We start from the raw sequence: 13194 nt of genomic DNA on the forward strand, positions 1-13194 counted from the left end.
CTGTGTCTTTTGTTAGCATTTTTAGTCTTACTTTTTTTGTGTTTGTATTTTCTTGCAAATGTAACTTTAAGTATCTTTTAAATGTTACTGTTATTGATTGAGAAAGTCTAGACTGTACTGTGTAAGTGAATTTGTAAAATGTGTCATTTAGTCTTGTAATGGTTTCAGAATAAATAACAAGTTAACAACATAAAATTCCCCAGCTAAATAACTATCATGAGAACAGCATGCTGGACTTAAGAGCCCTCCTCACTGAAGCTGATATCTCATAAGAAATACTGACATAAGTTCAGAACTGCATGTAATAGAGACACGCCTCTGTTTTTGGCAAATTCCTCCCCTGACGCATCTCATATGCAACTAACATGCAGATCCACATGTACGTAAGGCTGTAGAGAGCTGAAAAGCAATGTGTGTGGTTATGAAGTCCAAACTCAAGTCCAAACTCTGTGTGCAACTCAACTGTGCCTATGGCTCAGTGTCATCATTGCATATTGTGTAATCCACTTGTTGTAATGCCACCAGTTGTTAGTGTTTTGTGTTGGTCATTATGATCTGATGGGCAAAGTGTTCTTGTTAAAAGAACCCAGATAGCACGCACACATCTAGCCAGTATCAGCACAAATTATGTCTCAACAACATTGCCTGCAGCTCATTTGCTAATTGTGAAAAGATTTGCACAACATTTTGAACTACTGTTAATGCATTTTCTTAATATTGTTCTTTTTGTTCCTTAAGACAAGTTTGAATTTTTATTCAGTTGCTGATTGTAGTCAATTGTGTGTTACTGACTAAATGATGCTTGCCCAAAAAAATTGATTATGTTGATTCGTCAAGGGAGGAAATTTTGCTTGAAGGGAAAATGAGCTAAACGTGCTTATCACAGGACGAGATTTAATAAATTATCACCAAGAGGGGGTGCTGTCTTACAACACTGACTGGTTTAATCCACCTACTTGTTTGTGATGTTTTGGTAATTGTAGTGCATTTTTGTCATGAAATAATCTGTTGTGCCAAACTGCATGTTTGTGCAGAGAGATAAAGAGATGCGTTTTGAGAGTGAACTTGGTAAATAATGCTTGTTAGCCATTGAAAAAAAGAAACTTTGCATTGCATTGCAAATTTTGTGTATGGGAAAACATAACTCCAGACAAATACGTGAACCCTTAATGTGGATCTACAAGGAGTGCTTGATCACTTAAGATCAGGATGTCAGGATGAATCCTTATCTGTGTTTTTTCTGTCTTTCTTACTCCCACATCCTTCTCTTTTGTGTGCCATGTGTGTGTGTGTGTGTGTGTGTATGTGTGTGTGTGTGTGTGTGTGTGTGTGTGTGAGACAGTACTAGGTGGGCCAGAATCTCGTGGAGTCCTGAGGAAAATCAGTGACATGTTGGAAATTATTTTGAAGAGAATTGACACTCTAGCAAAACTCAGCAACACCAGCAAAAGCCACAGCCTGGAGGAGCTCAGCTCTACTCTTGAGAGGTACACAGTACATGTGTGTGTGTGTGTGTGTGTGTGTGTGTGTGTGTGTGTGTGAGTCTTCCTTAAAATCTCCTTAGAATTAGCATTTTTTTCCCCAGAGTCTCCATGGTGACAGCAACCCCTCATACCACGGGTTGAGAGGCTTCATGGTGTCATGAGTTCAGGGCAGCAGTGTGTGATGGCTGGATGTCAGTGGGGTTTTGGTCTTGGTTACTTTTTCACTGCTAAAATATAGTCAAAATACATCACTGTAATCACTGTAATTTATCAATAATTGGCATCTTAACAACATAATGAATAGTTATTGGATAACACTTGACATTAAGGTTCCCTTTACTGACATTATTTACAGCATTAGTTAGTATTCTACAACAGTTAGTTCTAGTTCACTAATTTGATCGTACAAGCGGCGTTCCAAGAGTGTTAATATTTAGTATAACACTGAGACATTTCACAGTTTGTATCACTCCTCTTATCTGTGTTCCATTAGTTTTTCACTTGCATTTTGTTGGTTACTATATCACATTAGCAGTGTAAAAAGATCTGACATGATTTACTGTGCCTTGGCTTTATTTTTTACATCATAAAAAACTGCAATTTTTTATCCAATCTACGTATGCAAAAAGCTTTCTCCTTCACCCCTCCTAACTGCCAGGGGTGGTATGAACCACCTGGATAATTTTCTGAAGCAATGTTATGAAGAACAGGACTCACCTTAGGCCTGCGCTAAAAGAAGAGGTGATTGCTTTATGACTACATGGGAAGCTCGGCTTCCCCTAAAATTTCATTAAAATGTGGTAAATAATTACCAAAGTGTCTGTATTATTCATCACTCTGGGTGAACTGCAGTAGTTTAGTGAATCAAATCGGATCGGCTATCTCACTGCAGTACACCGCTGATTGTTAATTTAACACAAACTATATTTCAGTGGACAGCGTAGCCTTGCTGAAAAGTTCCTCTGAAGCCCCAGACACAGTGTCAATATAGAAACCCAGTGAAACCCTAGCAGTCTTCAGAGATACCCTGTACCCTGTCCTAAGGGACCGTGCAGAAGGTTGAAGCAGTAATAAGCCTATGCAACCCTAGTGAGGTGCCATCCATGGTCTTAGCATGCTGTCCAGCTCTTCCAGGGAAAAGTACAACTGGCATTGTGTTGACTTGATGAAGTTGAAACTGAAGAAGAGGTCCACCTGCTCCTCTCAGGCAAACCCTACCCAGATCTGGGCTACCGCCTCTGGGTACAGACACCCCTAAATGTACAGTATGTGCCACACCATTGTCCATCCCTGGCAGTTTGGTAGTCTGGTTTTCAGCATTTTATTAATTTCTTTTAGTATTTTGTTTGTAAGATTTTATTTATTTGTTAAGTATGGAAACTTGGCTCACCTGCATTTAGAAATAAAGCTTTAACGTAATCTGACTTCAGGTAAAATTCTGACCAATTCACAAGTTATCAATTAACAAGTCCTTTTACTAAATTTTCTATCTGATTATTGCCTTAAATAGCTTTATAAACAAGTAGATCACACTTCCATAATTGCAACCTCAAAATAAAACAAACTGGATGTATATGAGGGTAAATTGGGGCATGTCCTATGCATATGCCATGTAAACCAGGGACTGATTCACCATTTGATGTCTTTGATGTCATACAACAGTATATTTATTAACACATCATTCCATGAGCTCACATCTAAAGTTGTTTCTTTTATGAATAAGGGCCTTTGTTTGCAAAAAAAAAGTGAACTCAATTTTAAATAAGGAAGAAGCTCAAAATAATTGGTTTTCCATACTTTTAGGAGTGGTAAGATTCTAAAATCCAAGATTTCGTCAAAGTATGCTTCTAAATATAATGTGTGTGTGTGTGTGTCTGCCTAGGTTTCAGCCGATGGGACTAGTGGAACGGATTCAGGCCATTGCTCAGAATGTGTCTGAAATGGCTGTGCGTATGGAGCATATCCTGCAGAAGAGTAAAAATGCTGCCACAGGTGCCAATACTAATTCACTCACCATTGTAAGACATAGTACACCTTAATTTAACTTTATAAATTAGATTAGCTAAATAATTCATAAGCAGAGCTTTACCAAACCTGAATGTCCCAGCACTCCAGGCTCTTACTTCAGTCAGGCATTACTGCTGTCCTCACTAGCTCTAGCTGCAGGTTTCAATAGATATAGTTCTCATCTATTGGATCAGTCATTGCCGTTTCTTGTTCTTGTAATCAACTGAACTACACTAGTGTTTTATTTCTCCAGCAGATTTTATTGTTGTCGTCTTCTGATCAAACTATTCATATTTATTTTTTATCACTGTGTAGTCATTCTTTTGAGTTGACTTTTTTTTTTTTTTTTTTGCACTCTGCTGGAATATTTTCCCCATTGTTACCACTGTTGGGATCATTACTGTAATCAAACAGAACGATGCATAATCCCTTTGTGTGTGATCATGCTCACTGGAGCTTCGCAGCCTGTTGAATAAAGAGCAGCCCTGCTCCTTTAATTAGGCTAACTGAGACCCGGTTCCACACAGCGCAGAGGATTTTTATTAATCAAGGCAAGGCGCTGTTGCCAATTGCTTGTTTCCCCCACTGCCTCAGAACACAGTGGGATAAACTTCGGTCATCAGAGATGCATTTTAACTATGTCCACTGGCATGCTAATGCACAGTGATGCAACCAGAAGGACATAAATGTGACATTTTCAAACCAAAAGAAGGGAACCAGGGAGGCAGATAAGGATAAGATTTAGACTTCCCCTGCCTCATTAAAGCTGCCATAGTTTTGATCCCAACCGTCGTACTGTTCTCTTAGGGCGATGTAATGTCAAACTGAATGTCTGTCTGTGTCATCTGCAGGGAGAGATGGAATGGCAGGGCAGTGTGAAATCCCAAAAGATCCTGGCTACCCGGACTGTGCAAGTAAAGTTGATGTATGTTGATATTACCTCTACTCATTAGAGATCTCTCACTGAGCTACGGTACATTCCTTCTGTCATTTTATTAAGATATGGACTGGCAATGTCAAGCCAGAACACCTCAAGTATTCCGTCGGTTCTTTTATACTGTCTCTGCAAGAAATATAATGCAATGGCTGTATCTGTATCTGTTTAGTGCTCCCAATATTTGTATTTTGGATTAATATTTAAACCAGCAGTGTTTTAAAGTTTTTTTTGGTGTTTCTTTTGGAAAACCCTGAAAATTGGCTGCTGGAAAAAGAAATAATTTTTCATTCAGAAGTTATAATAATAAATAGCAATTTGTAGAACATAACTAAAAAATAAAATAAAAAAGAATAGTGCACATCCCATACATATCTGTGTTTGTATTCTTTAAGAACACGTTATCTCTTCAATCTGAATAATGATATTTGTACATGGTTTCATCACTACTTTCTGGTTTGATTTACTTTGAAATGCTGAAGTGGGTGGCGTGGTGGCACAGTGGATAGTGTTGCTGGCTCACAGTTCCAGGCTCCCTGGTTTGATCCTGAGCTTGGGATGGATGGATGGATGGATGGATGGATAGATAGCTTTACTAATCCCAAGTATTAAATCTGAGTAAATAAAACTATAAGCACCAGTCCTCTTAATATGTAAATGGAGATATGCAACAAAGTAGATATGATCAACACCACTGTCTGTGTGGAGTTTCTGTGCATGTTCTCCTGTGTCTGCATGGGTTTTCTGGTTTCTTCCCACCTCCCAAAAACATTGCTGGTGGACTGGCTAAGATGAAATACCCCTAGACATGAGTGAGTGTGAATGTATGTGTGCACAGTGTCCTATGATGGACTGGCGTCCCATCCAGGGTGTATCCATGCCTCATACCCAGTGCTCTCTGGACCCACTGACCCACTGAATGGGATAATGCTAATGTGAAAAGCAATAAATGAAAACTTGTAGGTATTGATTAACTACAATTGGACTGCATAACAGTCTCTGTAACAACCTACAGACTCCATGACTCCCTGCATATACAATATCTGTCCTGTAGTTTCCTTCAGATTTACACTCTCTTCATCTTTGTCTGCCTAATTCAGAACTCCTCCTGTGGATGTCATACTAATGCAAACAATAATAAAGGGAAACATGAGGGTTTAATTAATTTATTTGCATATTTTTGTTTTGAATAATGCAAAATTTCAGCTAATTTTAATCTACAATTAATGCACTAGCAATGGTAAGCCATGTATTGCAGACTTGCTCATTTAATGAATGAATCTTGTTCAGCCTTGTTTCAGTTCAGTGCTTTACTTCATTTCAGTGATGTTAACTGACTTTGGATATCTTTGAATTGTCATTCGGTAACAACAGAATGTTCTTCTGCTTCCTGTAAATCACGTAAAATTGTTTGTAACTCTCCCACATGGTTATGCTAGTGGATGCGGGCCAGATGGACATCAGACCCCTGCTACGCCTTCTATGGAGTCGATGGCTCTGACTGCTCCTTCCTCATCTACCTGAGTGAGGTGGAGTGGTTCTGCCCCCTGCTTGCCTGGAGGAATCAGAGCATTCAGCCCACCACCAGCACCACACCAAAGACACAAGTGAGAGAAACGCAGAGCTTGTACCAGTGTTCTCCAAGAATCTGCTAGGAGATGGTTCAAGTATGATATTTATGTCTTCCAATTTCACTGGAGTGTGTTAAACACTGGGGACAGGTAGTTTTTATCCAGCTCAGACATAATCTTTAAGATATAAGAACAACAATATAAGAACAGCAACCACTTCAGCTTCTGCTACTAGTTTTATAGTACAGGGAACTGATTTATTGCAGTTGCTGGTTTACATGCACGTATGGATATTAGATAGACTAGAATCCTAGTGGCATGCACGTGAAAATGGAGTGATATAGTGAATGCAAAGCACTGATTAATATTTTCAGAAGAAACGCTTTAATCATCAAGTTAAATCCCATATTTACAGGATTTATAAATATGGATGCAACAGTTTATAATGGATGGATAGATGGATGGATGGATTTATGGATGGATGGACGGATGGGTGGGCAGATGGAGGAACAGGAGGGTGGATGGGCAGCTGAAAAGAAAGCTTGGCAGAGAAAGAGTGGGAAAACCATAAAGTATTTTGGACATTTACAACGTTCTCAATTGTATTTAAAGAGAGAAGATCATAAAACAGATTACAGTAAAGTTCAGCTTTATTCTTTTTGGACCATATTCTGTGTTAGCAGTTTGGTCCAAAAGTTACACCGAAATTTATGCAGGGAAATCTGCGCATATTCAGATTTTGTTTATGTACGTGTTTAAGTCTATTTTCTGTGCTCTTCAGATTATGCAAATCACCTGTGTATAGTTCACTCCTCAATGCTTCCAGATTTGTATTTAGTAGAAGGATCCAAAAGAGGGTTTTTCTATAACATCTAGACCATTGATTTTAACATAAGCACTTGCCTTTAAGCCGAAAAAAAATGGTGATATAAAATGCAAAATGAATAAGGAAATTGCGTTTTTTTTCCTTTGCTGTCAAATGCAATATAAAAGCAAGAGACAATTTAAAAATAAAAAATAAATAGAGGTACATGAATGGGATTGAAATAAGCATCTAATAGCAGTCTTGTATGTTGTCAATATATAGTCTTAGTAGTAATTATCACATTAATCAGAGGAATTTGGTTTAATTTAACAATACAACTTCCACCCTCTACATTCTGAAGCTTATAAAATAGTACTGGATCCAGCACATCCTAATTTTTTCAGTGTGGTCACAAGATACTAAATCAAGGTCATGAATTGAAAATGCGTGATATAATCTAAATATATACTTATCATGCTTTTAATTTGCTTAATTTTTGTTTTGTGAAGTAATGATGACAGTGTCTTTGGTAATACGATGACTTATCTGTAAAGAAAACACGCTGACAGTATGAAGGATAAGCTGAACGAGCATTCATTTGCTAAGCTTATGGCTTATGCTAAGTGTTCATAATTATAGCCAAAATAATAGTAATAATAATAATTGGTCCTTGATATAAGCAATGTCTCTGATTAAGATGCGGTTTTAAGATGCTCTGATTTCCTCCATGAGGAAAAAAAGTTTTAAAAAATTCATTCACTTTGAAAGCACAATAATATTAATTTATTAGTAGTGTCAAATTTATGTGTTTAATATTGGTCTCAAATGGCATTCCATAGTTTTATGTTGTATATTTAAAGCTTGTGAGTTTCAGCATTGTATATTTTAGTTTCATCAAATTATCATGCAGTGGCACTGGACTGCGTATCTCTCAAGCTGATAATGCACATGAAAAATGCAATTCAGAATCACTCTGTTTTAGGCAAACTTCACCCCATGTGCATAACTCTTGCACAACATCTCAATACTTCTTAAGTGTGGAGTTACGTTTGAGGTCTGAATATTTATGTGTACAATTTTGGCATTAAAGCCTCAAGATGTGCACTTAACTCAACCCTGAATACAGCTCTTTATGAATAATGGTTCAGAAAATGATTAATTTTATGCTGCGCTGCACAGCAGGGTGTCTCGGGAATAAGTGTGTGAGTTAGGCATTTTGTACAGCCTGTGTTGTTTACAGTAGAGTGAAACTAGGCCAGTTAGAATAGACTGTTCGAACAGTAGTCTTACAGGTAGAACATTTCTGCAGCTGTGGTGAGTCACTGGCTCATGCATGCTCATACACCTGACTCTCTCACACTTCGCTGTAGTTAAAGTGCGCCTCGCATAGAGTCATAGAACATAGCGGATACAGTGTCCTCTGGAATTATTGCCACCCTTCATATAAATGAGCAAAAATTGTATACAACAAAAACTACATACAACAATTCAAATTTTCTAGTCAAACAGGAGAGACTGTTTCTCCAAATCATTCTACTTTTTTCTTAAACATTTATATGTGCCAAAATTATTGACACACCTGTGACATATTTAAAATATTCTTGAAAATATTATTTTTCATTTGCTCCTTGTTTATTTGTACACTGTGTTTCTATGCATTTGTTATATTTTTCTTTGTGTCTTGTTTTTCTTATTATTATTATTATGTCTTTTACTGTATACATTATGTCCAGTCACTACACAGCAATCTGGTCAAATTCTGTTGTCTTTAATGTACTTAATAAACAAATCTGACTGTGTATCTCTTTAGGCAATAGTTCGTGCTGATATGGGACCTCTGCTGGAGCAGGTCGGTTCAGGGAAAGAGTCTCTGAGCTTCATGAGGAGGAGGATACGCAGGTTGGCCGTGCAGTGGGCCGTAGCTGCCCGTAGGCTAGACGAGCGTCTGCGCAGGCAACAGAGGCAGCAGAAGAGGGTGAGTTTACGTATTCACACATGCCAGAGGCACTCTACAACTTCAAATGACAGCATGGGTCATTATGTGAGTCCAAGCCCAGCATTGTCTATAAAGGATTGCATCTTTCATATGAGCAAAATTTGGGATGTTTATTTGAAGGTTTGTATAAAAGTGCAAAATACAGGGCAGCATCTGTTCAAACAGATAGGAGTCACTCAGGACCATAGAATTTGGTGCGGCTGGACAACATTAATTGTCAGGAAGCAGGTACAGACGCAAATGCAGGTCGTGGCAAACAATACAGAGACGTGATCCAAAAGCAGAGTAAGTAATCAGGCATGGGTCAACAGACAACGTAACTAGGATGGACAGAATCACAAATGAGAAAACCATAACTAGATCAAAACCAGGGAGGCAAACAGTAATTCGAAGGCTTGGTATCAACTGATACAAAATGACACAGAGCGTATGCATCTCAATGATAGTGAGAACTGAGAGTCCTTTTAAACTGTGAGTATGGTGCGATTGAAATAGATTGCAGGTGTGTGTACTCAGTAATCTGATGAGTGAGAATGTGAGAGAGCTGTAGTGTTGTAGTAGGGTGTTTGTAGGCCGCACTGTATTCTGGGAAGTGTAGTTGGACGCCGATTCTGGCATCGGCATGACTTTAATAATGACATATTTTCAAACAAAATTAATTCAAGAGGCTATGACACTTGACTTATGCTATAGACTACTAGCTTGTCAATATTTAGAGTAACCCTGTAGTTGAGGGTCGACAGCATACAAACATCCAGCATACACTAAAAGAGGAATATGTGGTTGGTAAGATTTAAGTAGACATAGATTTTAATGTAAACAAATTACATTATGAAATCTCACAAGGATGTTGGGATGATGGGAATTATAACTATTTATCAAGCTGAGAATCAAACCCTAGTCACTGGCATTCTGCGACAGCCACATTACTGCTGCACTATTCTACCACACTAGGTACAATTGCCTAACTATTATATTTAGGCAATTGTACGTTGTGTGGTAGAATAGTGCAGCAGTAATGTGGCTGTCACAGAATGCCAGTGACTAGGGTTTGATTCTCAGCTTGGGTGTGAGCTTGGTCTTGGTGTGTGATTTTGTTCAGCAGTTTGAAAATAAATGATTAAATCATGTTGGATGTATGAAAACAAATTGTCTTAAGGTTACTCAATTCAATCATGTGGAACCGATGTACACATATGAATTAAGTAAATTCACTGAGCTTTTTTTTCAGTGTACAGTCTAGCAGCTCATTTTGAGCGGTTTTAATCGTACCTCTTTTCCCATCTTTAAACGACCTGAAAAAATTCAGGCATTTGAAAAGGGAGACACATTTTCTTCTTTTTCTCAGCCTTTGTTTGTAGAAATTTTTTAGATTTAATTCTGCTTATTTGCTATAAATCAAGATCTGGGCAGCTGCAGAGTATTTTTAAACTATAACTGTCCTGTTTGCTGCTCCTCCCCCAAGCATGGGGCAGCATGATCCCTGTCCCAATGGGCCTCCATTAGTGCTTTGTGAAGTAATAACTCTACAGAGCTAAAGTGGACAGTGCGTGCGCTGCCATTTGATTGCGCAACATCCAAAAAGCAAATCAACAGAACATCATCTTATATATGTCTTATATCACTCAAAATAGGTAATTAGTATTGAAATGATTTATCACTCAAAATAGGTAATTAGTATTGAAATGGTTTATCACTCAAAATAGGTAATTAGTATTTAAATGGAATTTAAAATGTATGGAGTTGTGAATGAGGAAAAGAAGAATAACATGTTGATCGGTTGATGTTTATATGGTGGCTCTGCCCTCCACCCCATGAATGACTACAAAAAGATTAATTTAGAACCCACTGTGTGAATTACCAGACCTGAATGGTGATTATAATGGTGCTGGTATTATATTTGTGGAAGCAATTTAAAGAAAAAATAAATGTTTTGCTATATAATAACAAGATACAAATGGGAAAGGAAAAAGTGAAAAGTTTATCATTAGGAGAAAATATGTCAATAGTGTGTAGTGCTCATTAGTAGTACTACTATTGTTTTATTATATGCTAATAGAATAAAAATATTTGTACTGTATGTTAAATATTCTTTTGTTCTTCTTTTTATATCCTAACATATTTTAACTTGGTCAGTTGCTCATATTGCGTTCTCCTGCTAACTACATATGGGATTTATCTGATTGCAAAACTCTTTATTTGGGATCTTAGTAAATCAATGCCTTACTACATACCACAAGAAGAGCAATAATTAGGATAAACCAAGCAGCACAATTATATCAAGCAGATAGAAATAACCATAGATAACCATAGATATTGATAAATAACCATAGAATTTGAACAGACAGTCCAAAGTGGTGGTGCAGTCCAGTAGATATTGCAGTCTAATAAAGTATTAGAGCTAGTGAACATAGTGGGGTGTGTGTGTGTGTGTGTGTGTGTGTGTGTGTGTGTGTCGGGGTTGTTTAGACTACATATCTTTAGTTAAGGTGAGGTGTTGTGGAAGCTGACTGCCTGGAGAAAGAGGAAGAGAGACAGGCAGTATTGGCTCCAGTACATTTTCTCAGATGGAGGGATACACACTGATACATACTGAAGCCTTCAGGTTCCAGAATTTTCTCTGCTGAGAAATGTAAAGGCAATGCATTTGGGTATCCCTTATTCCTGTGTTACAGGTCTTAATAGAGAGGATCCATAGCATATATTTCCTTGAAAATTTGTTTATTTCATTAAATTGCATATTGTTCACTTGTACAGGTTTTTCAGTGTTAGACGCGGAAAATGGGTGGTGTGTTTATGAATTTGCATAAACCACTCCAGGCTTACAACTCATTCAGGAAAATTAAATTTCATTCTGTATGCTGTAGATGAATGACTCAGCTCTAAGACTCAAACTGTGTCTCAGTTTCAGTTCTTATTTGAAGATGCAGTGGGATATATTCCTCTGGGCTGCACTGATGGACTAAGAATCCACATGGTGCAACCCAGTCTCATTCACACTCCCGCCATTTGTGCTGCATCAGTATCCGCACACCCTGCACATATCCTCCATAACAGTGAAGATAGTCATCAATTATTCTCCCTTACACAACCAGAAAGAAGTATGGATTTGATGACTATCTGAGTTTCCATCCTGAAAGTACTTGCGCTCTTTCATTCTTCCCTGGTTTGAACTGATCCAATACAACATTCAGATTAGATTTAGAGACTGATTGAAATGCATACATCAGTAGATAGGTGAGTGTGTACATAAATGTAGACATGTATCTTGCTGATTTGACAGGTCTGTCTATCTGGCTATTGTGGTGTTGCTTCTGCTGTTCTGCTCTGTGAATCACAGAAAGCAGCATTGTGGGATTTTCCAGCAGAATGGGCTCAGTAATACTTGAATGGGGATCATTTTCTTCAAACGCTCTTAGCCGAGACTCATGCTTGGATGTCACAATGCAGAGACACATTTTCACATAGGGAAACAAGGATGCTTTTAGTCTTTAGTTGTTTCAAACATTATATACATTTTTTTAAATGACAACTTCAGCATGCATTAGGAAACATACAGTCTCCTGTATAAGGTGCATATTAAACAGCGAACAAGCAAATGATGAATTGTAGACAGACAGAATTAACAATATAGATAACAAAGAATGCAAACAAACTGAATATGTAAGTACAAAATAGTGAAACTAAAACTAAACAGAATATAAATAACAGACATGGTAAGTAGGTTATCCAAACATAAAGGAAACAAGGATCTAATCCAGAGGTGTCAAAGTCATTATAGGTAACAGGCCATGTCAGGGATGCAGGAAGGTGTTTTACATTGGCGGTGCTGGAATTTTAAGCAGCATACATGTGGCGTGAGCTATGATTTAACCCTAATGATAGTCAAATCATTTTCTTTTAACAGAGAATGTGTGTTAATTACAATAATTATACCCCAGCATGGATGAACTCTTGAATCAGAAGATGTTGATTAATTTTCTATAACAGCAAGGCTCTGAATATTTACAACTGTAACATAAATTATAGGTTTATATTTATAATAGGTTTACTGGTAAGTTTAATAAGGTTAATAAGACACAAAAATGCGGCTTGTCATGTTAGAGAGAAATTGGAAAGTGTAAACCCCGCTGTGTTGAAGAGTTGTGTCTCGCAGATCTTATGTAACATTAAATGCAACTGTAAACATTCAGAAAGCTCCATGTATCGTTCATTAATAAATTAAAAATTAAAAGAGGAATGACTCACTATCTCCAACATACAAACACAGAAGCTTCCTAAAATACTGATTTTTGAAGTTGTTTTAGTGTTTGTTTTTTCTTTATTCATTTATATGTTTTATTATTATTTTAGCAGTTGCAGCTGTAGTTGTAATTAAAGGAATCCTGGAAGTCTGG

The 13194-nt window shown here is 37.5% G+C and overlaps 1 protein-coding gene across 1 annotated transcript in view; it reads left to right on the forward strand.

Moving 5' to 3' along the window:
- LOC113528345 (alpha-1,6-mannosylglycoprotein 6-beta-N-acetylglucosaminyltransferase B) overlaps positions 1–13194 on the forward strand; it is an 84085-nt gene that overhangs the window by 25358 nt on the left and 45533 nt on the right. The window contains exons 3-7 of the mRNA XM_026916850.3: positions 1343–1487; positions 3367–3476; positions 4343–4416; positions 5865–6032; positions 8612–8776. Of these exons, the coding sequence (XP_026772651.1) occupies positions 1343–1487; positions 3367–3476; positions 4343–4416; positions 5865–6032; positions 8612–8776 (662 nt within the window). The remainder of the gene's footprint in view (positions 1–1342; positions 1488–3366; positions 3477–4342; positions 4417–5864; positions 6033–8611; positions 8777–13194) is intronic.

The sequence above is a fragment of the Pangasianodon hypophthalmus genome, chromosome 13 (genome assembly GCF_027358585.1).
Source record: "Pangasianodon hypophthalmus isolate fPanHyp1 chromosome 13, fPanHyp1.pri, whole genome shotgun sequence".
In the NCBI taxonomy this organism is placed as follows: domain Eukaryota; kingdom Metazoa; phylum Chordata; class Actinopteri; order Siluriformes; family Pangasiidae; genus Pangasianodon; species Pangasianodon hypophthalmus.